A 26329-nucleotide genomic window follows, 5' to 3' on the forward strand; every position below is an offset into this window, starting at 1 on the left:
CCCATCGCATCGCATTATCCCATCGCATCATCGCATCCAAGTGTCCGTCCGTACCCTATACCCCCATCTGTCCGTCCGTCCGTCCGTCCGTCCGTCCATCCGTCCTCAGCACCCCAGTCAGCTCAGCTGGCCGCAGCAACAGGGACGCTCCCCTCTCTCTCTGCCAAGCCGACATCGCTCTCCCGCCCCACCTCATTCTCCGTCCAGTCGCTGGCCGCATCATCCATCTCGCCCGCACCCTCCTCCGGCTCGCCGCCCTCGTGCTCCGACCACTCCTCCTCCCGCTGCTCCCCATCGTCCGCCGCGGGCGTGATCACGGTCGTACCGTGGCTCGCCCGCCTGAGGCTCCGCGCATCGTCGCCGTCACCAGCACCATTATCATCGTCATCGCGTGCCTCCTCCTCTTCCCCTTCCACCTCTCGCTCGCCAAACTCGCTGAAGCGGTCCTCCTCGGCACCGTGCTCGCCACCTTGGCCCTCGTTAACCTCGTCCGCCAGCGCCTCATCGAAGTCGCTGGGACGTGCCTCGTCTCCAGCCGCCGGTGAGGCACCAGCGCCATCGACGTCCGATGGCGGCGCGGGGGAGTCAGCAGCCGATTCGGCCGCGTCCGAGACGACGATCTCCACCGGCGCCGGCGGCGGCGGCACAGCGTTGTCGTCGCCAGCGACCTCGCGCTCGCGCTCGTGGTAGGCGTCCTCGTCGCGCTCGCGCAGGTCCAGGCCCAGGTCCACGTCCAAGTTCTCCTTGTCGTCGCCCAGCCCGCTGCCGCTGCTGCTGCCGCCGAGGTCACCGTACCCCTTCAGCGAGGCCGCGGCCGGCGGGGGCGCCCAGCTGCTCTTCCGCAGACCCCGGGCACCGGCGGCGCCGCCGGCGGTCCTAACGCTCTGGCTGCGCTTCATGCCGCCCGACGGGATGTTGTTGGTGATCTGGCTGAGGGACAGGATCCGACGCGAGGAGGACGACGACGAAGACGGGGAGGCGGAGGAGTGGGTGCCGCCGTTGGGGGTGTTGTTGGCCCTGCTGCGCGCCGACATGGCCAGGTTGATGGCGCTGCGGGGCTTGCTCATGGCGTGGTCGCTGGCGGCTGTTGTCGCAGCAGCAGTCTCGGCGGCAGACTTGTGGGCCGACGACGACACGCGCTTCCTGCTCATCGGGTCACGCCCGCTGTTGGCGGCGGCCGCGGCGCGGTTCGTCTTGGCCATGAGCAGCACGCGGGAGTGGTCTATGACGCCCTCGAGAATGCGGCGCTCGAGGCTTTCGGCGCGCGCTTCCATGTCGTGGAGTTCCTCGCGCCGGAGGCGGAGGGCCGTGTCGAGGGATGAGAGATCGGCAACCAACCGGCTCTTCTGGCGACCCAGGTTGTCTTGTTCAGCGCGCAGCGAGCGTAGGCTGTCTTTGAGCCGCGATTCTTCCTCCTGGAGGGTCGCGAGGAAGCTGATGCGCATTTGCTCCTGCTCTTCGCGCAGGGACGCGTTGGCCTCCTTCAACCGGGCTTCCTCTTCTATCAGGTTGGCAAGGAGCTCGATCTTGAACCGCTCTTGCTCCTCCTTAAGCGCGGCTTTGACTTGTTCTTGCTCCTCCTTGAGCGCAGCTTTAATTTGTTCTTGCTCCTCCTTGAGCGTGGCTTTGATTTGCTCTTGCTCTTGCCTCAGTGCATCGTTGGTCGCCCGAAGCCGCTGCTCTTCCTCCTTCAGGTTGACCAAGAACGTCTCCTTGAGGCGCTCTTGTTCCTCTTGGAGGCCGGCATTTACCTCCTTCAAGAGCGACTCTTCTTCGCGGAGCGCAGCTTTAATTTGTTCTTGCTCCTCCTTGAGCGTGGCTTTGATTTGCTCTTGCTCTTGCCTCAGTGCATCGTTGGTCGCCCGAAGCCGCTGCTCTTCCTCCTTCAGGTTGGCCAAGAACGTCTCCTTGAGGCGCTCTTGTTCCTCTCGGAGGCCGGCATTTACCTCCTTCAAGAGTGACTCTTCTTCGCGGAGGTTAGCCAGGAACGTGTCCTTCAGGACCTGCTGCTCGTCTCGCAGAGCATCGTTCATCTCCTTCAAGCGCGATTCTTCGTCGCGGAGGTTTGCGAAGAATGTCTCCTTCAGCTTGTCGTGCTCCTCCTTCAGCGCAACATTGGTTTCCATTAGCCGTGCCTGCTCCTCTTTGAGGTTGGTGAGGAAGGTCTCCTTCAGCTTGTCGTGCTCCTCCTTTAGCGCGACATTGGTCTCCATCAGCCGTGCTTGCTCCTCTTTAAGGTTGGCGAGGAAGGTCTCCTTCATCTTGTCCTGTTCCTCCTTCAGAGTGACGTTCGTCTCCAGAAGACGCGCTTGCTCCTCCTTGAGCACGGCGAGGAAGGTTTCCTTGAGTTGAGCCTGTTCCTCAAGTAGAGTAGCAGTGGCCTCCTTGATTCTAGCTTCCTCAGCTTGGAGGTTCGCGAGAAATTGCTCGTTGATTTTGCTTTGCTCTTCGGGGAGGGTGACAGTGATGGCTTCTTTCAGACGAGCTTCCTCCTCCCTGAGGCTGGCAATGTGCGCTTCGAGCTGCTCCTTCTCCTCTCGCCGACGCTCAAGGGCGATGGTGGTTTCTTGCAGAGTCTTTTCGCGATCCTCGTGTTCGTCGGCGATGCGCTGGGTCTGGGCGGCGAGGAAGGCAGCCAGCTCCGCCGCAGTGGCTTTGACTTGGGCGTGGACCTTGTCGAGGGTCTCGAGCTGCCCAAAAGCTCTGTCGGCCACTTCGGTGTGGCCAACAAGCTTGTCCAGTCTCTCGATCACAGCCGTATCGTCGTATTTCTCCGGCGGCGGCGGCAGCAAGGGGTGCTCCACTCGCTCCTGGATTGCCAGGGTAGAAGCCTTGAGGTGCTCGTAATGCTGGGCCAGGAGCACAGTGAGTTCCTGAACCGTCTCGAGAATCTTGGGCTGGTACTCGGAAACCTGGCCTTGGAGCCCGTCCACCTTGCCGATGGCCTCCTGAACTTGTTCTCTGGTGAGCTGATGCTCGGCCTTGGCGTCCGTGTGGTTCTCATCCGACTTGTTGACCAGGTCCTCGACGCGCTCGAAAACGGTCTTCGAGGCTTCCTCCATCTTCTCCATAGAGTCCGTGACAGCCGCGCCGAGAGTATCGACCAGCGACTTGAGCTCCTCGGCAACGGCCTTGGTGCCGTTTACAGCGGCCTCCAGCCCCAGATCTCTCGCCTCGCCCTTGGCAGCCTGGTCGTCTTGGAGAAGCTTGAGCTCTTCGTGCTTGGTCATCAATTCAGCCATGCGCTCATCAAGCTTCGCCAGCAGGGTGTCGGCAGCAACCTGGAGCTTCTCTTCCAGCTCGATCTTGACGCCAACCATACCGGTTTTGGTGTCCTCGGACTCCAATTTGATGGTGTCGAGGACTTCCTTTACATCGTCGCCGATGTTCTCGTTCTTCCGAACGCTGTCAGTCAGAGCGTCGAGAATGGCATGGATGGAATCGATGCCCCGCGCGCCATCCTCAAGTTTCGATCGCATGAGCGCTCGGAACTCCTCAAGCGTGGCCTTAAGCTCGGTCACGGACACGCCCACGCCGACGATTTCGGCCTGCCGTTCCTCAAAGGCCTTGGTGCTGGCGTCGGCGTACGTATCAAGACGCTCCTTGACATCTCCCAGACGGGTCTCCAACCCCTCAATGTCCTCCTTCGAAGGAAGACTTGCAAGGTCCACCTTCTGGATGTGCTCGATGAGCGACTTGGTGTCGAGACAGATGGCCTCGACGGCCTCGACGTCCGTCTTGGTGACCTTCTCGGGGTCCTCCAGGGCCTTCTCGTGTCGCTCTTTCATCTCGTCGAAAGCAGCGATGACTTGAGTGACGAGCGACTCCACCATCGCGACGTCCTCCTTGCGGGATAGGATCTCTACCTGCGAAGCCAAGCCGCCAAGAGCCTCACGAGTCTCGAGGATCAATGTCTCCAGTGCATCGATATGCTCCTTGCGTGATATGCCATCCACATGAGAGGACAAACCAGCAAGATTCTCCCGAGCCTCGAGGATGAGCGTTTCCAGCGTGTCGATGTGCTCCTTGCGAACAGCCTGTTCGCCATCCATAAGATCGTCGAGACGAGCCTTCGTGTTACGGAGAATCGTCTCAATCGCTTCGACATCCTCCCTCGACGCCGGATCAGTGCTGGAAGGCGGTGGAGGGGCAGCTTGTTCCCGGGCCGACAGCTCGGCCACGGTGTCCTGAATCTTGCGGAGGCTCTCCTCTAAGGACTCGAACGGCTCCCGGTTAGGGATCCCGGCGACAGAATCGGCAACGTTGCGAAGGGTCTCCTCCATGTCAGCCAGGTCTGCCTTGGAGAGAGGCGTGACCGCCGGTTTCGGGGCGGACTCCAAGGCTTCGACCTTGATGCCAAGCTGAGCAATCAGGAGCTCGAGGTTCTTGATGTCCTCATGCTTGAGCGCTTGCTCGGCTGGAACCACGGCGTTCGCGCTGTCGTTGATTGTGGCCAAGGCCCGGTCATTCTTGGTTTCCTCGCGGAGGTTGTCGATATCAGTGCGCACGCTGTCCAAGCCCTCCTTGAGTGCGTCAAGGATCTCATCGTTGGCTGTCAAATCCGCGGGCTTGTCGCGAAGGTTGTTGATGCTGGTTCGAATGTCACCAAGCCCCTCCTGCAACGTGTCCAGGATTTCTGTCAGACCGGCAATTGGCCGCGTGCTAATCTCTGAACGGAGGGCGTGGAGGCCGTCGTGAAGAGCCTCGAGGATCTCCTTGTTGTTGCCTGGCTGAGGCAGGGCGGGAATTAGCGATGAGTTGACCGCATCCCGCAGAGACTCTATCTCCTCCTTCAACATCGCGCGGGAGCTGTCAGAGGAGCGGGTAACAAGCTGGGCCAGTTCATCTCGGAAGCTGTCAAGGTTGCGAAGGATTTGGTCCATGACCTGCTCTGGGTCGACTTCGCCCTTTGCGCGATCCACATAGCCTTCGATGTCTTGGCGCAGCTTCTCGAAGCCGTCCTTGGTTGCGTCGAGGATCTGCTCAGTGTCCCGAGCGCTAGCTGCGATGCCATCCTGGGCTTTCTGGGATGCGGCCTTGATCTCGGCTTGCAGGAGGTCCTTGATCTCGTGAAGGCGTTGTAGAACCTCGTCGTCATTGCCTGAGCGTGCAACCAGAGCTGTAGACTGAGCTGCCGAGATATCGAAAGATTGAAGCTCCTTCTTCACGACATCTCCTACACTCGCAGACAGGTCCAAGGAACCGAGCCCCTCTTTCACTGCTTCGAGCACGTCATTGCGGGACAGATCTGAGTGAGCGACGGGTGCTGGTAAGGAAGCCGAAAAATCGAACGTCTCCAGGGCCCGCTTTACGGCATCGGCGACATCCTTGGAGAGATGGGCGGTGTCAAAACCCTCCTTGACCGCTTCAACGACATCAACTCGCGAGAGATCTGGCCGAGCCACAAGAGCAGAAGAGAGCGAAGATAAGTCAAACGCCTCCAGTGCCTTCCTGACGGCTTCGGTGACGCCCTTTGACACGTCAAACGACTGGAGGCCTTCCCTCACGGCATCGGCAACATCCACGCGCGAGATATCTGAGCGCGGGACGAGGGCGGATGCAAAGGCTGACGTTGGATCGAATCCTTGCAGTGCCTGCTTTACGGCGCGCGTGACGCTGTTGGTCAAGTCGAGGCATTCAATGCCTTCCTTGACCGCATCGGCCACGTCAACCCGGGAGAGATCGGGTCTGGGAATGACGACGGACGCGCAGGCAGCTGAGAAGTCGAATGTCTGCAGCGCTTGCCTGACTGCCTGCGCCACATTTGTCGGGAGATCAACCGCGTCGAGCCCGTCTTTGACCGCGTCCAAGATATCAGAGGAGAGATCGAGGGACTTCAGCCCGGACTTGACAGCATCTTGTACGTCCCCCTTTGAAACGGACTGGGGGACCAGAGCATTGGAGTAGATAGAGGAGAAGTCAAAGGCTTGCAGGCCTTCGTTGACCGCATCGAGCACGTCGTCTCGGGTGAGATCGGAGCCGGGAGGTGGCGGAGGCGGAGGTGGCGGTGTCGGAAAGTCAAAAGATTGGAGCCCCTCCTTCACGGCGTCCAACATATCCTCCCGAGTAATCTCGGCGCCCATGGCGGACGGGGCGACGGGAAACTCGAACTCCTCCAAGCACTCCCTAACGGCTTCGAGGACCTCGTCTCTCGAGAGGCTCGCCGGAATCTCGACCTTGGGCGGGACATAGTGTTTCATACCCTCGACGACGGCTTGGAAGACCTCGTCTCGGGTGGCGCCGACGGGCCGATCATCACGGGGGGCGTAGGCGCGGAGGCCCTCCTGCAAGCAGGCAAGGACCTCGTCCCGCTCCAAGCCGATCTGCTGGATCTCGATCTCGGGCTTATACTTCTCCCAAGCATCCTTGACGGCCTGGATGACGTCCTCCCTCCGGAGCTCTGGTGTGCGCGGCTTGGTTGCCTGGGCGTCCTTGAGCGCGGCCCGCACGCTATTGTAGATCTCCTTGTAGTCAACCGAGGACTCGCGGGATGCCAGCGTAGCGGCTGATTGGCGGCGGTGTTCCCGGAGGATGCTGTTCATCTGCTGGCTCATCTCGGACAGGCCCTGCTCGATGACCTCGGTCATGGCAGCTTTGGTAACCGCCTCGGGCTTGCCGGTGCTCTTGTCGGCAACCTCATCGAGCCTGCGGCCGATCTCGCGTCCCATCCCCAGCACCTCGCCGCGGAGCTCCCTTACGAGTGCCTTGACTTCGGCGGTCAGCCCGCCGCCTTGGGCGACGCTGTCCTTGACGGTGCGAATTGCCTTCAAGACATCGTCATTGAGAACGTCGGCGGCTCGTGGGGCCGCTGCCGATGACTGGGAACCGTCTTGGCCTGGGAGTAGTCTCGAGGTGTGTGGTGCCGAATTTGCAGCCTGAGGAAAATCGAGAGCGCCTCGTCGTGACCGGTCATTGTCATCATCAAAGCCCCAACTGCGGTCGCGAATGCCACCGCCGCCGCCGCTACCTCCTCTGCCAGCGCCTGCAGCAGGGACAACGGCCTGTTGCTGGTTGGACTTGACGAACCGGGCGAGCTCCTCAACCTTCTCCGCCGTGGCCATGCCACAGAGCTTGTCGGCAAGCTCAGTGAGGCGTTGAAGGAGCGCATCCTGGCCTTCTTTTGTGCCCATCTCTCGGATAATCTTCTCGAGGAGGGCGACTGTAGCGGGCGACGGGGCGTCAGAGATCAGTGACGGCGTGCTCAGCGACGACTCTCTGTCGAGGGAGCCAGTGAAGCTATTCGGAGAAGGTATTCGCGGCAAAGAAAACGGACGAGCCGTTTTCGACAGCTGCGTCGGGGACGACGGGTGGTGCCTGCCGGATTCCAGAAGCAGCGGCCCTCCATAGGGGTCCCTGGGGGCGGAATGCCGTGACTTGGAGTCGTTAATAAGTTCCCGGAGGCTCTTTCGAATGTCCTCGTCGCGAGCGTTTGTGGCTTCCTTCAGACTTAGCAAGTCGGTGGCATTGTCCCTGCTGCGGCGGCTCAGCAGCGTCATTTCCTTCTGCAGAGTGGTTGCGATGTCGGTGAGGGTCATTATCTGGCTGGACAAGGACTCGAGAGACTCGGGAACCTTGACCAGGGCCTTGGCGCCGTTGGTGATGTTGGCCAGAGGCGTCTCGGGCTCCTTCGCGGCAGGGGTGCTGCTGCTGCTCTGGGTGCTCATGTTCTGCAGCGCAAGCATGGTGGCCGACTGTGGGGGGGTGTTCTCACCCAGGATGCTCTGATGCGGCCGTCGAACAGTCGGGCGGATGATGGGAGTCAGGCTCGGCCCGGGAGTTGGAGTGCCGGCGGTCGACCGTTCTTGCTTGTCTTCCCTGGACTCGGCGGGGGCGGGAGTGTCCCTCCTCTGCGGCGTCTTTGGCCGCTCCGGCTTCTCGGGCGATCTTGGTGCGGACTGGGGCGAATCACGACCGCCGGCCTCGATCATCAGGCTTATATCCTTCACCGAGGCAGGCTGGACAGATTGCATGCGGCGATGAGTCGCCGTGGAATTCCGCAGTGCGGGTCGTTCTGGCAAAGTGTCGATGCGCTTGGCCAACTGCGGAACCAAGGCGCTCTCGCGCGCCTTCTCGGCCATGGCGGCATGGGCCGACTGGATGGTGGTCGACGTTCCCGCGCGCGAGACAACGGGCGACTGCGGGTTCAGAGGGAGCGGAGGAGGCGCCCGCTCGGGGTCGGAGCTGTCCCACCTGTTCTTCATTAGCGTGCGCCAAAGGGCCGACATGACATGGTCCCCGCGGCTTGCGAGAGTGGGTTCTGCGGGGAAGAGGAAGGGGGAGGGTGCAGAGAGCAGGATCTGCTGTGGATGCAGAGGCAGTCGCCGAGCCGGGAGCTTACATGGGAACCAGGGCGCGGCCATGGTCGACAGATGCGGAATGTCGGTGTTTTAAAGCCCTGTCGAGCTCTCGAGGGGCATCCCTCTCTATGGGCGGCATTGCGGTGGTGGTTGTGGCGCTGGCGGTGATGTAGTGTGTTTCTCAGCTCAGAGGGAAACGGTGTGCCTGAGGGTGAGCGGAATGTGATAAACCTCAGTCGCTGGAATGCGATGATGGTGTGTGCTGTGGGGTATCGTCGGTCAACTCAAGGAACTCGAACTTGCAGTTGCGCGTCTCGGCGGGGAACAAACAACTCGAGTCCCAGACTCCCTAAGCCAGGCACGAAAGAAAGGAATAAACAGGGCCAGATCGCAAGCAGCAAAAAAACTGGAAAAATGCAGGTCAAGGGAATGCTCTCATGCTTCTGCAGGGTATCCGAGAGTCCAGTTATAAAGCTTGTCAAGAGGGGAGAGGGAGACGAAGCCCAGCAACGGCCACCGACACCTTGATTTGAGCCCTGCGTTGGCGTTCCCCCAGCCAATTGCCTGCGATTGCCTTGCCACGATTTGTTGATGGTTTCGTTCCCTGAGCAACGGGGTAGGCGCGACCGGGGGGAGGGGGGCGGTTGATCCCGACTGCGGCCCCACAGCCCCGCGGGAAAGGACACTACGGACGAAAGTGCGGGAGGGGCCGCTTGCCAGCGTAACTGATTATCGATAACACCGCAAGTGCACTCCAACATCGACGAGTCCATTTGCGCATGTTGACCAGGTGATGAGTGAGTTTGAGGGATGCGTACTTGTAACCTTCAACACTGTCTTCAACTCCAACGGGGTTTACCATTCGGAACCCTCTCATGCGCCCGAGTGAAGAGTTAACCTACCTGGTACTCTTAACAAGCTGGGCGGTTTCTGGGTCGTGGAATATGGCAGCTGAAACACTTCTAATACTGCGTACTCACACGTTAACTACAGTATCCGCAGTATCCGCAGCTGGCATCATGACCACGGCCTGTTCAAGCCACAATCTTGGCGTCTGCCTTGGCCGGCCGCTGCCCGAAGATGGTGCTGCCAATGCGGACCTCGTCGCTGCCCATGGCAATGGCGCCCTCGAAATCCTCGCTCATGCCCATGCTCAGCTCCAGTTCCCGGTCCAGACCCAGCTGCTTCACCACCAGGTCCCTCTGCTCCTTCAGCAGCCTGAAGTCTTCGTTCTCATTCTCCACCGTCGTGGCGACGCTACGGGCAATGGCTCCGATTGTCATCAGGCCAAGCAGGTGCAGATTGGGGCAGTCGTTGATGATGGCCCGGCAGAGCGACACTACCTCGTCCCCAGGCGCGCATCCCGACTTGGATTCCTCGCCCGACGTGTTCACTTGCACGTGGACGTTGAGCTTCGGCGTCTCGGGGTCGGATTTGATCTTCTCACCGCGGTGCTTGTCCAGTAGCTGGGCTTTTTTTAAACTGTCGATGCTGGAGACGCACCAGAGGTTCGGAATCTTGGCCAGGTCCTTGCAGCGCCCTATCTTGGTGTGTCAGCGCTGGCAAGCACGGAGCGGTCGGTGGTCAAGGTTGCGATCAAAAAGAATCCCCACTGTAACATACCGGACTGCAGACCGCCGATGAAATGCCATCGGATCGTCCTGGGCAGCAGCTCGGCCTTCTGACTCAGCTCCTGTGCGTAGTTCTCCCCAAAGTGCAGCTGGCGGGCCGGTGCCTCATGCAAGGCAAGAATGTCGTTCGCCGGTTTCAACTTCGAGACGGCAACGAGCCGGACCTTGAGAAATCATGATGTTAGATGGTGTTCACGACTGAGGCGGCAGCACGGGACACGGTGAGAGGTGAGAGGCGTGACGGTGGGTGGCCCAGGAACCATAGTTAGCGCAGAAGAAAGGGGGGCTTACAGCGCGGCCTTTTGCAACTGCGGCTATTCTCTCATTCACACCTTGCAATTGCGAAATGAGCGCAGATGCTCGTGCCGGATCAACCCTCATCTCCGTTTCGCTCATCATGGCCTTGGATGTGACCAGACACAGCAAAGGCCTTTGCACCGACCCACACCCAGATATCTGAGTCTCCGTAGTGTAACGCCAGCGGCCCTTGTCACCAATGATTCATGGGCGATAAAGACAAACGGTAACTAGCATACTGTGTTAATTGGCGACAATGATGCTATTTCGCACTGTCCAAACCACAGACCCACTGATTGGCCCGGGTCTCCTCGTTGCCTGCTCTCCCCGCAGTCTGCTGGTCAATCATGGTCTGCAAGGGACGGAATAATTCACGAATCACGGCCACTTCTGCCTTCAATTGATAGTGCATTGCTGTGCTGTCCATTTTCTGCTCTTGCTTCTCGAAAGATGCCCTCACGGCTCCTATCCGGTGACGAGACCGCGGACTACTGTACATACATCTGTACACAGTACTCCGTAGTCATGTCTTTCCGTCCAATTCCCCGTGTTCAGCTCAGGCTCTCCCCGTGGGGGCTGAGTGTTTGAATGGCCCGACTTGGCTGCCTGCCATCGCAAGAGCTGAGGCTGCGATTGGCAGATCTATGCGCCGGTGTCCGGGCTGTGCAATTCCGCTCCAAAGACCAGGATTTCTGATAAGCTGCCTCTTCTCATCCTCGAATTCCAGAGTCGGACAAAAAGTACGGATTACAGCCAGTCTTTCTTTTGTGCCACCGAACCGCATCGCGCCGGATTCCTTCCCAAGTCTTCTCTCTCTTCCTTGACCCGTTGTGACCGCATGCCGGGGCGAACCAGGTGGAACCGGCCATGGACCCCGAACCCATCCCCCACCTCCCCGCCGAAATCTGGATCATGATCCTCGAGCACCTGCCCCCCTCCTTCTACCAGCAGGACATCCGCCGCCTCACCCTCTCCAAACGCTGGTACAGCCTTGCTTTCCCCACCTTCTACCCGCGCATCGAGTACACGCCGCGCGTCATCAGCCGCCTGGTGCACCGCAAGACCCAGTCCCTCGACCGGACCCGCGCCCAGCTGCGCAAAAGCCTGCGGTGCGTCAACATCGTGATCGAAGGGACCGGTGGTGTAGGCCAACCGAACCAGCCGGGCGGCGGCGGCGGCGACCCGGACCTGGCCTGCTTCAACACGCCCTCCAACCTGGCCCGCTTCTGCCTGATGCTGCTCGAGTTCCAGGAGCTCAAGGCCCTGCGGTTCACCGCGCGCTGGCAGAACCGCGAGTGGCGCGCCGACCCGCTGCAGGCGCGCTACCTGTGCATCACCAGCCTCAAGCCCTACCTCAGCCTGCTGACCAACCTCACCTCGCTGGACCTGGACCTCTGCGGCACCGACATCGCCCCCGACCTCGGCCTGCCCGTGCACTTCTGCCCGCACCTCCGGCCGCTGCTGTCGAGGCTGACCTCGCTGCGCCTGCGCCTGCGGAGCATCTGCCACCTCGCGCTCTGGCCGCTGGACGGCCAGCCCGTGACGCTGGCGCAGCTCTCGCTCAGCCTGTACCTCGGCCGCGTCTCGGACTACAACCCCAAGCTCAACGCGAGCAGGTCGTGCTCCTCGCCCGGCTGGATCGCTCCGCTGGACGAGATGCGCTCGAGCATGAAGGCCCTGGTCAAGGTGATGGCGGAGCCCAGGCGCGCCGAGATGGTGCACCTAGCCCCGAGTGGGGAGGTGCATGTTTGGGATGCGTCGACCGAGGTCTGCGTCAGAGATTGGTCTGAGAGGCCGAGGACGTTTCACTGGGATTTTGGGCTGGACCCCAAACGGCCTTGCTTTTCGGAAGGCGCTGATGAGTGGCCGTGGGATGGTGAGGGCGACGCTGATTTCCCGTATACTATCTACGGCCCGGGCGGCTTCCTGGACCATGATGGCTCTGACGGGTCTGACAGACCAGACGAGGTGGAACCCGTGGACGAGTATTTTGACTTTGACGAGCCCGGAGCTGTCTAAGTCCTTGCATATGCTGCTGCCCATTCTTGTTTTCTTCTCATAGATAGAACTTGATACCCCTGAAGTTCTTTGCGGAGTTGCGTATCCCTATACTCGTGCCTGGAAGGCGCACCTCAAGCAGTTCCCATGCGGGCGAGTTTGACATTCTCCGCCAGAAACCTCTCAAATATCTCTCCTGGCGTGCGGAACAAGTTGAACAGAAGAGACTCGCCCTTACCATAAGACGAGGGAGCCATCAAACTTTCCCTCAGGACGAATCCTCAGCCTGCCACAAATTCCCCTTCTCCAAACATCACCGATGCCCAAAATTGCGACGCAGCAGCCACCTAGACCTCCGCCCCTATGAACTTTTGAGCTCAACTCTGGGTTCAGTCTTACAACCAGCGGAGAAAGCAAGTCAATTGCCACGGCACTTCCTCACACAACACGCGAGACTCGGAACGAGATGGATGAAATCTCTTTGGGAAAACGGCAGGCCCAGGAGCCAGGTGCCCTCCACGAGGCACCACAAGCCGCGGAACCACACGCCCAAGTTCGTCCTCGCGGTCGCCCCAGAAAGCGAGAATCATCTGTGAGAAACCAGCCAAACCGAGAACTCGCCATGGAGCTGGTCAACGGCGCCGAGCGAACACGCTCCGCCCTGTTCTCCGGAAGCTGAGTGGCGGCATCAGCGCGCATCAGGGGAGTTCCGGCCCGCGGCACGACAACCACGCAGGCAGAGGTGCTCCCTCCAACGCCAATGGGAGTCCTGCTCCGAATGCTCCGCCTACACCGGCGCTGCGGTCGGGTCCACTGGCGGGTCAGACAGATCGAGGACAGGAAAGGCGTGACGCCAGCAGCAACATCGACCTGGAGAGTCCATTACTTGCCACCGAGCAAGTTCGAAGCCCCGGCGCAAGTTCAAAGCTCGGGACCGTCATCGGCAGCGCCGTCGAGCGCCTGAAAGCTCCCGATCTACTACGTTTCCAATCTCCCGCGAACTAACCTGGGAAGCGCTCCACCCCCTTCAACGAGTGTTCCCCAGCCCGGCTTCGGCTTGCGTTGAGATCCGCTCTAGTCGTCCGCTTTAGAATTGGGGAAGATGTTTCTGAGGCAAGGGAGGGGGAGGGATTGTTCTTTCACCTCAAACGGAGTTCGCATAGTCCTGTCATCTGGTCCGTCCCGTTTTTACGAGCGCTGACCTACTGAGATTATGCTGAGCACAGCTAATTCGAGTTTGGGCGGGATTCGCGACATCGTTCAAGGACCAGAGTCTGGAGGGCATGGGTGATGAGCAAGGGAGAGCGAACATGAAGGGGGAGGTGGTGTTTCCTTCCGCACCTGACTATCTAACACCACCTTCTCCATCCCGCCTAGTGGTGGATCGTGGATCGACTGGTGCCCGGGGTCAAGTGTCTTGGTTGGCGAACAGGTGCTGGGCTCGTTTTGCGTTGCCTTGCGCGCACCGTTGCAACATCACGATAGCAACTTCTCACGGCGGAAGGAAAGTAAGCAGCTTTTGACACTTTTACGATGGCGTGCTATTCCTCTTCCTGGGCCCCCCCAACTTCTCTGTGTGACTCCTGATCAGTAAACAGGCCGGCGGATCGGTCCCTTGCTAAACAGCCGAGTGATCAGTTCCAGACCCGAAATGCGGAGCCCTAGTCCAGTGCAGTAAAGTATCGCAGTTACCTTATTCCCATGCAATGCTTATGCCTCATGAATGAACAGAATTAAGTATCCCGCAGACCCCAGCTACCCTCTCTACAACCGCTCGCTATTACGCCCCAACGCCTTGGTCTCGCAATCACTGCTCCATCGACAACAACGACAACAACACACACCAGATCCCCCCCGCTTCACGGCCCGGGGCCGGGGCAGGGGATCCTCACCGCTGGGGCGGCGGCACCGGCGCAGGCGGCATGTTCCGGATCTGCTTGATGAGGAACTCGCGCTCGTCGATGAACTGCTCGTCCTCGGTGCGGTCCTCGAGGAAGTGGGACAGGAAGTGCAGCAGCTTGTCCCGGTTCATAATCAGGATCTTCTGCACGGGCACCGACTTGTGCGGGTTGGCGACGAACACCTTGAAGACGTGGAAGCCCTCGTACTGCACCATCTTGCGGTCGTCGCGCAGCAGGTTCATGCAGATCTTGAGGTGCTCGCCCCGGTCCACGTAGGCCGTCATGATGTTGTAGTTGGACCGGTCCAGCAGGATCTCGCCCAGCAGCTTGATCGACTGCCGCTTGGTCACGTAGCTGTTGGACTGCACCAGCACGCTGTTGTACCGCTCGAAGAAGAGGTCGAAGTTGACCGCCAGGTAGCGCGGGACCAGCTCTTTGTGCTTGGTGATCAGCTCCTACGCAGCCCCATGTCAGCTCCCCCGTCTCCGTAGGGTTCACATGTCACATCTGCCTCAGGGGACTCTCTCGTTGCGTTGCCCTTGCGTTGCCCTTACTTACCCGGAACGTCGTAAACGCATCCGCGCTGACCTCAAACGAGCTCTTGTCGATCCAGTCGAAGAAGTTCCAGAACACGCCTCTCCCGCTCTGTGGCCGGTCCGGGTTGATCGCGCCGACGCCGCGCGCGCTCGACCCCTGCTCGTCGCCGTCGTCGTACAGTATGATGGCCGCGGCCGCCTCGTTCTTCAGCACCTCCCTCAGCACGGTGCCGGCCGGCGTCGCGCTCTCCTTGTGGTCGTAGCCCCGGCACAGCTCCACCAGCACCTGCGGTCGGCGTTCGACGACGTAGGCCAGCGCGAGCGGCTCGGGCTTCTGCGGGCCGGTTGGCGGGCGGAAGCGGAAGGCGTACGAGAAGATGACCTGGGTGTCCTTGCGCGACTCGAACGGCAGTCGGTGGAGATTCACGGCGAGGAGGTAGAACAGGTCCTCCTCGATCATGCCCGTCACCAATTGGTAGATCTGATCCGGGTTGGGCTCGGTCTCTGCCGGTGGTTGTCAGTCAGGCGGGGCGGCGGTCGCGTTTCCTGTAGAGGCCAAAAAGCGTACCATGTGTGCCTTGTAGGACCTGCTTCATTTGCGAAAGCACCTTTGCCAACTCCTCGGCCTGTGCGCACAAGTCAGCGGAGCGGGGAAAACAGCGGGAATGCTTGGCTGCCTCGGTGTGTGCCGTGTTTACCTTGGCGGCCCCTTGCGGCCCCTCCAGTTTTGTGACATGCTCTCTCGCCTGCCTGGCAAGATCTGTAGTATTTGTTCTTGCGCGTGTCCGGCCAAATAAGAAGGACATCTTGCGTCGGGGGAATCGAGGCGGGCGCACGCAGCTGGGGTCGAGGGGTTGTCGACGATCGTCGCAGCTCCAGCAACCAGCTACGGCGGGGGAGGGGGAAACGATGGTGCGGCGCGAACTTATAGTTTAACTGAAGCTGCGAGCCAAAGCAGACAAGGACGCACTGCCAGCCGCCCTTGGCAAGGGGCCCAAACAAATCGCAGATGCCAGCCCGGATTCCTCGAGCCAGCAAATGGCAAAATGAAGTGGCGCGAGTCAAGGGCAGCCGCAAGAACCGTTGGAGGGATGCCGAGTTCGCGGAGATGCAGATGCGTATTGGCTGGAAAGGGGGGCGGTTGCCGCCATAGGCGAAGCTGCTGTCCATGAGCTTGTGTACGACATGTTATTCCCGGAGTTACTGGGTAACGAACGTTATGTGCTGTCACAGCGACCTGGCAACGGCACTTACCCCTGCAACAGCCGCTTAAAAAACGCGAACTGCGGAACAGCTCGAGTACTGAACGTTGTCCTTGAAGACAATGATGTGGTTTTCTGGCTCTCAAATGGCAGTTCATTAGGGAAGCCCTCGAGATCCTTAAACGGCATATCTCACCACCAGCTAAACACACCTCAACCGCCGCATTGGTCGCTGTGGAGGGGAACCTGGAAACTGCCAATCCGGCCATGGACATGTCTACACATGAGTTTGGCTTTCGTTCAATTCTGTAGACTGATGAGCACCCCACGCGGTGTTCTCCGAACAATCCCACAGTATCTTGCGGGGAGGCGCCTTGCCAAGGGTTTTATCTACGTTAAACAAGACATTAGCGGCAGAGATGTGCCTCGCCATCAAACCTCCATTCTCATCGAAGGATCTCCCTGGAAGTCTGCAGACGAGAGCAAGAGGGAACTGGTGATTTCCCCCTGCTGGGTTTGCTCTCCGCCAGTCGTATACCTCGAGAACCATCGGGCTAGTGGTTAACGCGGAGATATCCTAGCGGTTGCCGTCCCTACCTTTGCAGGTATCTAGGGATGATAAAGAGGGCAACACCGATTTGCGTGTTGAGCGCCTCACGGCCGGGCGTTCGATGCTGCCGCCAATGCTCCTGTGGGTGTTAGTTCATAACGCGAATTACTCAGTCAACGTGCAGTCGGAAAGCCTCTGCGACACTCAGCAAGAGGCGTATAGGCTTCGGGATAAACCTCCCATGGAGCATTTCACAACGAGCGCAGAGCGACTGGCATTGTGAAATGGCCATTGAGAACAATGTCTCGATTCGTTGACTCTGCATCTAGATCCCAGGTCCGTCCCATGCTGTCGTACCATGTGGCAGACTGACCGACAGCCGCCATAGTATGCAACCGAAAACAGAAGCCGCAAAGACGCCAGCGCCGACTGGGTGACCCTCGACGAGGAGCAATGTAGGGGGGTATTTCTCTTCGTCGCAACCGAACCGAGTTGTTCCTTTCCGTTTCTGTCTTTGTGTCGTCACGTCTTCAGTCCCTTCAACGCCGGCTCAGCCGATTCAAGCCTTGCTCTTGCCCTTGGCCTTGGCGGCCTGCTCGCGGCCGGCCTTGATGCGGGCCAGGATGTTCTCACGGTCCTTGTCGAGCTTGAGCTTGGTGATGACCACGTTGCTGGGGTGGATGCCAATCGGCACGGTCTGGCCCGTAGCCTTCTCGCGAGTGACACGCTCGACGTGGATGACGTATTTCAGGCGGTACACCGAGGTAACCTTGCCTTCCTTGTCCTTGTTGGAGCCGCGGACGATCTGGACCTCGTCGTCCTTGCGGATGGGGATGCTCCGGACCTGCGACCAAAGCATGTCAGTTCGGTCCCCTGGATCAACGGCAGCGGAGCAACAAACAAAATGGGATAGGCTTACGTTGTACTTCTCACGGAGCTCCTTGCTGAGCGGGGCGCTCATGATGTTGCGGCGGACGCTCGAAGGCGCAGTGAAGTGCGCCTTGCGAGACTTGCGCCTCGAGGACGAAACGTCTGCAGATACAAAGTTAATTCGGAAAATTCAACAACTGTTCGCTTGGCTGTTGATACTCACTCGGGCTGACCTTGGCCATTGTAATTGATCGTGCCGACGGAGGACAAGGCGGCGGACAACGAGTCGAGTGGTGATCGCCGTGATCTTGACGAAGCAGCGAAAATTAAAAGTGTGTTGTGTGGGCTGGGGAAAATCGGTGCCCTGGCAGAAAAGCCCCTCACCGCCTTCCTTATGCTCGTTCTGGGGCTATTCAAAGTGGGGCCACTCTTCAGCCAATGGAGGAGCTTCGCGCGGATCACCCACCAGAACACACAATCGCCCTGCCGAAGTCCACCTCGAAGTCAGTAGCCCAAAGCTAGACCACACAGTAGCATCTCTCTTTCATGGCCTCTATCATTGTTCCGCCTCCCATGATCTCTCTCGTCTTTCAGTCACATGAGGGAGCGGTAAGTCGATCCAATCAACCATTAATCCATAGTCTACTCTACTTTCCCGGGCCAATTTATGGCCAGTTCTATCATCAATCCGAAATCCGTTTGAACGCCATAACAATGCCTCGCGAGCCCTGGGTATATCCAACGAACGAATCCCATGCAGCCGCCTTCCCAAACCCTGTGCCAATGCAAACGTGAACGCCATCGCCTATGCAAGAAAAGACAAAAATCTGACTCCTTTCTCCCTTCCGTGTTTGAACGCCTTTTCCTGTCCCATCCTTTTTCCAACCGCCAAACCCTGTTCTCCTCTGACCATCTCCAAAACGCCTGGCCACTCAGAAACCACACAACAAAACCAGTAGAAGAGAGAAGAAAAATGAAAAAGCAACCCCCGCCCGGGCGGTCTCAAAACTCCCCCGACTCCTCATTAATGTTGACAATGTGCAGCCCAGGACCGCCATATCGCTGCCTCAACGCTCTTTCATCAGGCGACGGCAGGATAGCCGACGGAGTCGTCGTCGGGCGGTATCTTTCCGTGCGCCTGGTGGGCGTGCTCATGGCGTCGGGAACCACCGATTCCTCGTCAAACACGGCCATGGGCCCGAGCGACCCGAAGGGAACAAGACCAGTAGCCAGCTGGCTTGCGGTGGGGAGCCGCGATATGGACGAGCGAGCGAGCTGCTGGCGAACGCTCCGACGGGAGGACACGGTGCTGAGGCGGGGATTGAGCCGTGCGGCCACCCCCGGAACGGCTTGCTGTTGCCATTCGTAGAGCACCTCGCCACAAAGCCGTCTCTCGTGTTTCTCCTGCAGTGTATTGGCCATGTGACGTTTACTTTGCTGCTGTAGGGTCTGGAACTCCCATTTCTCCCAACACTGTCTCCGCGTCTTCTCTGCGTCGTACTCGATGGCGTCTGCCATGTTCTCCTGAGCCTCGTGGAGTTGGGCTTGCCATTTCCCGCAGTAGACTTCGAGCTCGGCGTCTGCGGCGATCTGCTGGATGTCCTGCGCTTTTTTGGCCGTCTCCGCCCAGAAATCGAGGCAGTCATTGAGATCCTCCCGCTCGTAGTAGAGGTTGGCACGGTGAGCGTCGTGTCCCGCCTCAACCGCCTCTGCGGTGGCGTCTAGCCACTTACCGAGACATTCTTGCGCCAGCTCGACCTTGTATTTCCGCCTGAACTGCCGCAGCGAGTTCATCATGCGCTGCCTTCGTGCCGTCTCTGCGATATCCGGCCACTTGCGCAACACGCTGGAGACGATGGACCTGGCCCGGTGTCGGTCTGCCTTTCTCCGGTAGTAACTGTCCCGGGCTCGGCTCTGATGGCATTGCTCGCGCCAATGGTCCATGCACGGCCGAGTTGTGCGATAAAGGTTGACGAGGTCGGCATTGTGATAATGCTTCCACATCTTGTCGGTCTCGGCCGCCCAGGTGTCGACGGCTTCCGCCCGGGTGTAGAAGGAATCAACGTAAGCAGCTTCCTGCTCGTGCCGTTCCCGATCGGTGCGCGCCCGCCGTGCGGCTGCAACAAAGGTATCGAGCGCCTCTCGTTTGACACGCGTCTCCGAATATCTCTGATACCAGGCCAGTTTTTCTTCGAGCGCCCAGCGGTTCAGAACGGCGGCCTTGGTTTCGTACTCGTCGCGTTCGATGAAGAGTTTCAGCTTCATCTCGCGCTCCCAGTGATCAACAGGGTCCTCGAGGAAGAAGGCGTCAGCGATCCCGGCTTCGCTCTTGGCATTCTGGAAAGCGCTATGCCACACGTCCAGCGCCTGACGTTTTGCGTCTTGCTCGTCTTTGGTCCTGTACTGCTTCAGCAAGGCGGACAGTCTCGCCTGCTCTTGCCAGTACTCCAGGTCCCTTCGACAACCCAGGATCAAGAACTGCCGCGTACATTCGTAGGCGTCGTACTGCTGGACTTCAAGCTCTTCGTGCCAGATATTAACTGCCTCGTCGAGCAGCAACCTCTCATCGAGTGCTACCGCTACCTGGTATTCGTCGTTGAGATCGCGGGCCTTCTCGGCCCATGTGCCAAGACATTGTTTGGCGAGATTGACGGCGTAGAATTCGTCCGCCTGACGCTCCTTTGTTTCCTCCAGCATCGTGTGCAGAGTCTGCTTGCGGAGCTGCTGCTGATGCCAGTGGGCGGCGACCTCATGGCGCACTTCGTGATGGAGAGCAACTTGGGTCCATGTCTGAAGAGCATTTTTCAGGATGAAGTTCTGGACCTTGGTTTCGTCCTCGACATGTTGTGCATGCCAACCCTCGAACGCCCGCTTCCGCACAAGGTGCCTGCGAGCAACCGCCGTCCGGTCGATTTCTTCCCGCGCCTGGTCTTGCCAATGATCCAGCAGAGTGCGGATGGTGAAAATTTCGTAGACCCGTGTGGCACGCCTCTCCATCTTTGCCACATAGGCTTCGTATTGAGCAGCAGCCTCCGCCTTGAGCCGCTGCTCCTGTGCGGCGGCGGCTTCTTCGTTCCAGATGTCGAGAACCTCGCCCAGGAGATCGTTGTTATCGTACTCCACAGCCTGAGATTTGAGCTCGTCGTTTCTGCGCTTGGCTTCGCAGGCGGTCGCGTGCCAGGACCCGAAAACATCCTTCACAAGTTCCCGGTCCTCTTGCTGCCTCAACTGCCGAAGTAGACTCTCAAGATGCAAGAAATCAGTCTCCACCGGCGCTCCACGTACGCCCACCATATCAGAGGGTCCTTGTAGGGGTGGAACGGGCAGTCCATCATGTATTCGAGTTCGAAAAGGTCCTCGTCCGGCAGATCCTTCTCCGACTCCGGAATCGCTGAAGGCGGACAAGGCTCGGGATGCTGGCCGTGAGGGCTGGTCGCTGCTGGGGAGGGACGAGGCTCGGGATGCTGCTCGCTCTGAAGGACTGTTGCTGGGAACAAACTCAAGCTTAATACCCATTCCACCTAGGACGGCATTGAACTTGTCGTTGATGGTGTTCCCGGACCGCTGGCCGCCGATCTTGAAGATGAGGCGCGAGATGTGGGAGGGCCCATTCTCCGGGTCAAGGCCATGTTGGGGAAGAATTTGTTCAGCAGCCAGGAACAGAGCGTTGGTAGGGAGACGGTCCCGCTCGGGAAGAGTGGGATAGATCGACTCCGCCAGGACGACAATCTCGTGGACCAATTCAATGTCTGCGCAGCGCAAGTTAGCGACGCCTGGCAGGCACGACTGCGGCGAGGAGGGAAATGGCAAAGAACGCTGTTGCCTACCTTGATCAGAATACGCGCCGTGAGGCTGACCGCCATGGTGACCGCCATGGTGAAAAGCAGGAGAGGAAGGACGATTGGCGTCAAAGGCAGAAGGAGGAGGAAAATCATGCCCGCCATGATGGTTTTCCCAAGATGAATGGTGCTGCATGGGAACGAAACAGACAACCAGCTCGGGTACATTATACCACAAGCTGAGAAGAGCAAATGGATGGGTTTTGTCGTGCCTAGTGTAGACACGTAGACGCGAGATGAAGATGTGGACGTTGGTTTGGAAATTGCGACTGAAAGCGCGCACGTGGAAAATCGAGACAGCAAGAGCAAGAGCCAGGAATTAATTTGCTGGAAAGCAAGCGCAGCTTGAGCTATGATCGTGATCAATCAATCAATGGATTGCAGATCGCAGACTTGGGAAGTTGTCTGGGAGATGCAAGCGTGGGGAAGAGAAGGAACGCGGGGCGCGTCTTTGTCTGCCCCAGGGCGCAGGGCGTGTCAGGTGGTACGTCACTCACTTCTCTGCAGCGGGTGGCTGGTACGGCCGTGCGAGGCACTGTGGGGCTCTGCGGGACAGGCTGTAGTGGGTCCACATCCCAGTACAGTGAATATCTCGTCGCACACTGTGTGCTATCACCGTTTGCAATTCGCGACTTCCATCAATTGATATGCTGTCAGAAGCCCAGTTATCCAGAATGGTCCCTTGAATTCCGCCCAAGTCATAAGCCACAGTCTCTCCTGGTTCTGCCGAGAGAGATAATTCTGCACCAGACACACCATGCAACCAAAGACGCGCCCGATCCAGCGCTTCGCCCAAGCCGTCTCGAAATGCTCTGCTGAGGTCGACCGCCAGCCCTTCCATCCATCCATCCTCTGTTCAATCCGTTCTCGGGAACGGGAATGTCTGACATGTCGTGCTGACACAAATGTGCAGGCCGCCGTCTACGGCCAGTGCATCGTTGCCGATTACAACTCGGTGCACCGAGACAAGTGTGCTAAGGAATTTATGAAGCTCAAAGACTGCTACCTGGTACGCAGTATATTATCAGCCGTGGAATTCCCAGCTTGAGAAGTTAACTCATCTGGCCAGGCCGCCGCAAAGGGGGGAAGGTGAACTTGATAGAGGACGCAAGCTGTGGGAACACTGCACCCCTCATTCCCTGATTTATTTTGTCCAGTCCTACATCAAGTCTCGCTCAGCATTTACTCTAGAACAACATCTCTATCCGCGCCTTCTATCTACAACATCTACGCCCCCTATAGCTTGAGCAGGCGCAACAAGAACGTCGCCTTGTGCACCTCCTGCTCCTCCTCGGCGATGACACCCTCCTCCTTCTGCTCCGGAATCTGGCCATCCATGTGCGTAACCTCATGCTTATCCATCGGCCGCCGTAGCGCCTTCGCGATGGTTGCCTTGTGGGACTCGAACACCTTCTCGATGCCCGTGTCCTCGGGGTCAGACAGAACCCTGTACTCCATCTTGACGTCGTCCGTCGCCTGCAGGCCGGCCTTCTTGCGCAGGCGCTGCACCCGATTGATAATCTCGCGAGCGAGACCCTCCTCGGCGAGACCGGGGTAGATCTCGACGTCGAGGATGGTGAGGACATCGTTGTCCGTGTTGGTCTCGAGGTTCTTGGATGCCTCGTTCTCCTTCAGACCACGCTTCACCACCAAGTCGCCCTCCTCGAGCGTGATGCCGTCCACTACGAGCCTGCCAGTGGTGGCGTAGCTGTGAGCCTCGTCGCTGGTGACGTTCGGCAGAGCCTTCTTTACCCGGGCCATGTCCTTCTTGAGCTTCTTGCCCAGCACGGGCCAATCCGCCGCGACACTGTAGTGGACCCCGTACCTGGCCTCGTCCGACGTCAGCACGAGGTCGCGGACGTTCAACTCCTCGGTGATGTATCCTTGGAGCGACTGCACATCCTCCAGGTATTGATGATCGGGGTGGATGACGATGAGTGTCTTCAGCGGCTGCTTCAAGCCGACGCTACGCTTCTCGCGAGAGTACCTCGCCAGCTCAATGACCTTTTGCATCCGCTGAACCCGCCGCTCAATCTCGACGTTGAAGAGCTCCTGTCGTACTTCCGGGAAGGGCAGGAAATGGACACTGCGAGGATCTTCGCCCCGATGACTCTCGGGAATATGCGGCAGGAGTTTTAGGTAGATGGTGTCCGTCAAGAACGGAGTGAAGGGTGCGAGACCCCGGCAGAGCGTGAAAAGAACCTCGAACAGGGTGTTCAGGGCGTGGAGGGTATCGTCTAGCCCGTTCTCCCCCTTGAGGCGCTTCCGGTTGAATCTGATGTACCAGTTCGTCGTGTTGTCGATCAGCTCGAGCAGCTTGGGCACAACTGTGTACAACCGGTATGCTGCAAGGGTGGTTAGCATCGACACACACACGACGGGGGGCTGTGTTGGGGGAAGTTGACGAACCAGCCATCTCCTCGTTGACGAACTTCAGCAGACTTTGGCAGCTGGCGAGGATCCACTTGTCCATGACGTTGGTATTGGAGGACTCCATCTTCGGGTCGAACACATAGTCGACCTTTTCTACCTTCTTCAGAAGGGCAACCTGACCCTCGAAGAACTTGTAACTGTTCCACAGAGGGAGGAGGACCTTGGCGACAACCTCCTTGACCCCCGACTCCTTGAACCGGAGAGGCTCGGCTCGGACCACGGGCGAGTTGATGAGGTAGAGACGAAGGGCGTCAGATCCGTACTTAGTCATGATGATGCCGGGGTCGGGGTAGTTCTTGAGCCTCTTCGACATCTTCTTGCCATCCTCGGCAAGCACGATGCCGTTGACCACGCAGTTCTTGAAGGGAGATACGCCAAAGAGATGCGTGCCAAGTACCAGCAAGGTGTAGAACCACCCTCTCGTCTGGTCGAGACCTTCGGCGATGAAGTCGCCGGGGAAGGACTTCTCGAACTGGTCGCGGTTCTCGAAAGGATAGTGCTTGCTGGCATAGGGCATGCTTCCGGACTCGAACCAGCAGTCGAAGACCTCCTCCACCCTCCTGAGGACACCCTTGCCCTTTTTGCTGGGGATGGTAATGTGGTCGATCTTGTCCCGGTGGAGATCCGTGATCTCGCCCTCGTAGCCGCTGAGCTCCTTGAGCTCGGCGATGCTGCCAACGCAGACACGCTCCTCCATGTCCTCGCTGACCCATAACGGGATCGGAGTACCCCAGTACCGGTTTCGCGACACGTTCCAGTCGCGGGCGTTGGAGATCCAGTTGGCAAAGCGCTTCTCCTTGACAAAGGACGGGACCCAGTGCGAACCTTCGATGTTCTCCAACATCTTGGGAATAACCTCGGGGATGCGCACGAACCAGGAGGGCACCGCCTTGTAGATGAGGGGCGTGTCTGAGCGGTAGCACATGGGGTACGAGTGCTTGAGCTGCGACTCCACGACCAATCGACCGGTATCCTTCAGGTGCTTGATGATGTGCTTGTCGGCCTCCTTGACGTGCATACCGGCGAAATCAGGGACCTGGTTCGTGAACCGGCCGCAGTCGTCTACCGGGTCAGGAGGCGGCCGCTTCTCGGTCACGATGCCGTTCTCGACGGCGACATTGTAATCGTCCTCGCCGAACGCCGGGGCCTGGTGGACAATACCGGTACCGCTGTCATCGGTGACGTACGTCGCGTTGAGGACCTTGAACGCGATGTCTTTGTAGTCCTCGTAGAGGTAGTTGAACGGCGGCTGATAACGCCAACCGAGCATATCCTTGCCCTTGAGTTTTTCAAGTACCTTGAACTTGGCCTTCTTGGGATCCTTGTACAATGTCCCCAGGAGCTTTTCCAGAAGGATGTAGTTCTTCCCGGACTTCTCGTCATGGATCTTGACGTAGTCGAAATCGGGATGGGCGGCCAGGCCAAGATGGGAGGGCAGGGTCCACGGCGTCGTAGTCCAGGCAAGCAAGCTGGTTTCGGGATCGTCGTTGAGCGGAAACGAGACTACGATGGCGGGGTCGATAACGTCCTGGTAGTTCTGGTTCGCCTCGAAATTGCTCAGCGCAGTGGTGAGGGCCGTGGAGTACGGCATCACCCGGTGTCCCTGGTACACCTGGCCCTTGTCGAAGAGCTGCTTGAACACCCACCACTCCGATTCCATGAAGCTCGTGTCCATGGTCTGGGGAGGTCAGCTGTCCGTCATGCCGTGTGCCTCTTCTGCATCCTTGAACAACCCACCTTGTAGTCGTTGTCGAAGTCTATCCAGCGGCCCAGCCGTTCGATCGTGTGCCTCCACTCCTCACGGTACCTCATCACAATGGCCCGGCACTCGGCATTGTAGTTCTCCAAGCCCAGCTGCATGACGGCGGCCTTGCCCGAAATACCGAGCTTCTTGTCGATCTCATGCTCAATGGGCAGGCCGTGCGTGTCCCAGCCAAACCGACGCTCCACGTGGTAGCCCTTCATGGACCAGTACCTCGGGATGATGTCCTTGATGGTCGAGGCGAGCAGGTGGCCGTAATGGGGGAGGCCGGTGGCGAAGGGCGGGCCATCGTAGAAGGTATAGTTGGGTCTGCCCTTAGACAGCTCGACCTGAGGTCAAACGTGAGCATGGAATCGTACCATAGGGGGGTGTTTGTGTAAGTAGTGTTGTGTTTTGCGCACCTGCCGCTCGAAGGCCTTGATCTCCCGCCATCGGGCAATGATGGCCTCCTCTTCCTTGGGAAAGTCGATCGACATGCTGGCCAATTCGTTCAGGAAAGGTCTTGGCCACGGCGGGAGAGAGCGAAGTCTAGATCACTGTTAGGTTGCGGTCCCGAGGACGAGGTCAAGTTCGGCTGCTTAGCAGAGGTTGGGCCAGGGCTTGACTCACACGCCTGGCGCTGCTGCCAAAGTTATAAAATTCGGTAGGTGTGACAGTGACTCAGGTCCCCTGCTGCCGCCCCAGACATGAGGGGTAGCGGGGTAACCTGGGAAAACTGATTGTAACAATACGAACTGCCGGCTGAAACAGCGGCCGAACTCACCGCCCAGACGCACAGACCAAGCGAAGTACCTGGTAAAGTTACCCAGGACATGACCTGTATTTCCGGTACGGCGGTAACTTCGCTCTCCAGCCATTGATGCCCGCCGACCCCTGTCTGTTAGTCCGAGATGCAGCGCAGAGTCTGCTCGCGTGTGCGTCTTCACGAACGGCAAGTTAACACCAGCAAAACTCTCGGCTCCCTGCCAGTTCAGTTATGAAATGTTCGAACTTGCACGGATGATCATATCGTG

The 26329-nt window shown here is 58.9% G+C and overlaps 7 protein-coding genes across 7 annotated transcripts; 1 reads left to right on the plus strand and 6 right to left on the minus strand.

Annotated features, from left to right (window-relative positions):
• Positions 1-122: 122 nt before the first annotated feature.
• THITE_2058955 (uncharacterized protein) lies at positions 123-8436 on the minus strand (the record flags this gene model as incomplete). Its single annotated transcript, XM_003657340.1, has 5 exons — positions 123-469; positions 521-1535; positions 1752-2221; positions 2306-8190; positions 8339-8436. 5 exons carry the CDS (start codon positions 8434-8436, stop codon positions 123-125), a joined length of 7815 nt encoding a protein of 2604 aa, XP_003657388.1.
• A 632-nt stretch (positions 8437-9068) lies between these two features.
• Positions 9069-10409, minus strand: THITE_2123022 (uncharacterized protein). The gene is made up of 3 exons (XM_003657341.1): positions 10220-10409; positions 9921-10092; positions 9069-9837 (listed from the first exon to the last, which is right to left on the minus strand). Exons 1-3 carry the CDS (start codon positions 10325-10327, stop codon positions 9332-9334), a joined length of 786 nt encoding a protein of 261 aa, XP_003657389.1. The 5' UTR covers positions 10328-10409; the 3' UTR covers positions 9069-9331.
• Positions 10410-10850: 441 nt separating this feature from the next.
• THITE_2123024 (uncharacterized protein) lies at positions 10851-12431 on the plus strand. Its single transcript, XM_003657342.1, has one exon. It carries the CDS (start codon positions 11093-11095, stop codon positions 12242-12244), a length of 1152 nt encoding a protein of 383 aa, XP_003657390.1. The 5' UTR covers positions 10851-11092; the 3' UTR covers positions 12245-12431.
• An 844-nt stretch (positions 12432-13275) lies between these two features.
• THITE_2123027 (uncharacterized protein) lies at positions 13276-15829 on the minus strand. Its single transcript, XM_003657343.1, has 5 exons — positions 15359-15829; positions 15229-15286; positions 14683-15164; positions 13916-14579; positions 13276-13841 (listed from the first exon to the last, which is right to left on the minus strand). Exons 1-4 carry the CDS (start codon positions 15464-15466, stop codon positions 14112-14114), a joined length of 1116 nt encoding a protein of 371 aa, XP_003657391.1. The 5' UTR covers positions 15467-15829; the 3' UTR covers positions 13276-13841; positions 13916-14111.
• An 815-nt stretch (positions 15830-16644) lies between these two features.
• On the minus strand, positions 16645-17622 carry THITE_2070869 (60S ribosomal protein L26). Its single transcript, XM_003657344.1, has 3 exons — positions 17506-17622; positions 17332-17444; positions 16645-17256 (listed from the first exon to the last, which is right to left on the minus strand). The coding sequence occupies exons 1-3, from the start codon at positions 17522-17524 to the stop codon at positions 16972-16974; spliced, it is 417 nt and encodes a 138-aa protein (XP_003657392.1). The 5' UTR covers positions 17525-17622; the 3' UTR covers positions 16645-16971.
• A 558-nt stretch (positions 17623-18180) lies between these two features.
• Positions 18181-21365, minus strand: THITE_2123035 (uncharacterized protein). Its single transcript, XM_003657345.1, has 2 exons — positions 21110-21365; positions 18181-21031 (listed from the first exon to the last, which is right to left on the minus strand). The coding sequence occupies exons 1-2, from the start codon at positions 21255-21257 to the stop codon at positions 18285-18287; spliced, it is 2895 nt and encodes a 964-aa protein (XP_003657393.1). The 5' UTR covers positions 21258-21365; the 3' UTR covers positions 18181-18284.
• Positions 21366-22034: 669 nt separating this feature from the next.
• Positions 22035-25988, minus strand: THITE_2123037 (uncharacterized protein). The gene is made up of 5 exons (XM_003657346.1): positions 25926-25988; positions 25718-25844; positions 25292-25645; positions 23531-25232; positions 22035-23466 (listed from the first exon to the last, which is right to left on the minus strand). The coding sequence occupies exons 2-5, from the start codon at positions 25790-25792 to the stop codon at positions 22358-22360; spliced, it is 3240 nt and encodes a 1079-aa protein (XP_003657394.1). The 5' UTR covers positions 25793-25844; positions 25926-25988; the 3' UTR covers positions 22035-22357.
• Between the last annotated feature and the right edge of the window lie 341 nt (positions 25989-26329).

This window comes from Thermothielavioides terrestris, chromosome 6 (genome assembly GCF_000226115.1).
Source record: "Thermothielavioides terrestris NRRL 8126 chromosome 6, complete sequence".
NCBI classification, from domain to species: Eukaryota; Fungi; Ascomycota; class Sordariomycetes; order Sordariales; family Chaetomiaceae; genus Thermothielavioides; species Thermothielavioides terrestris.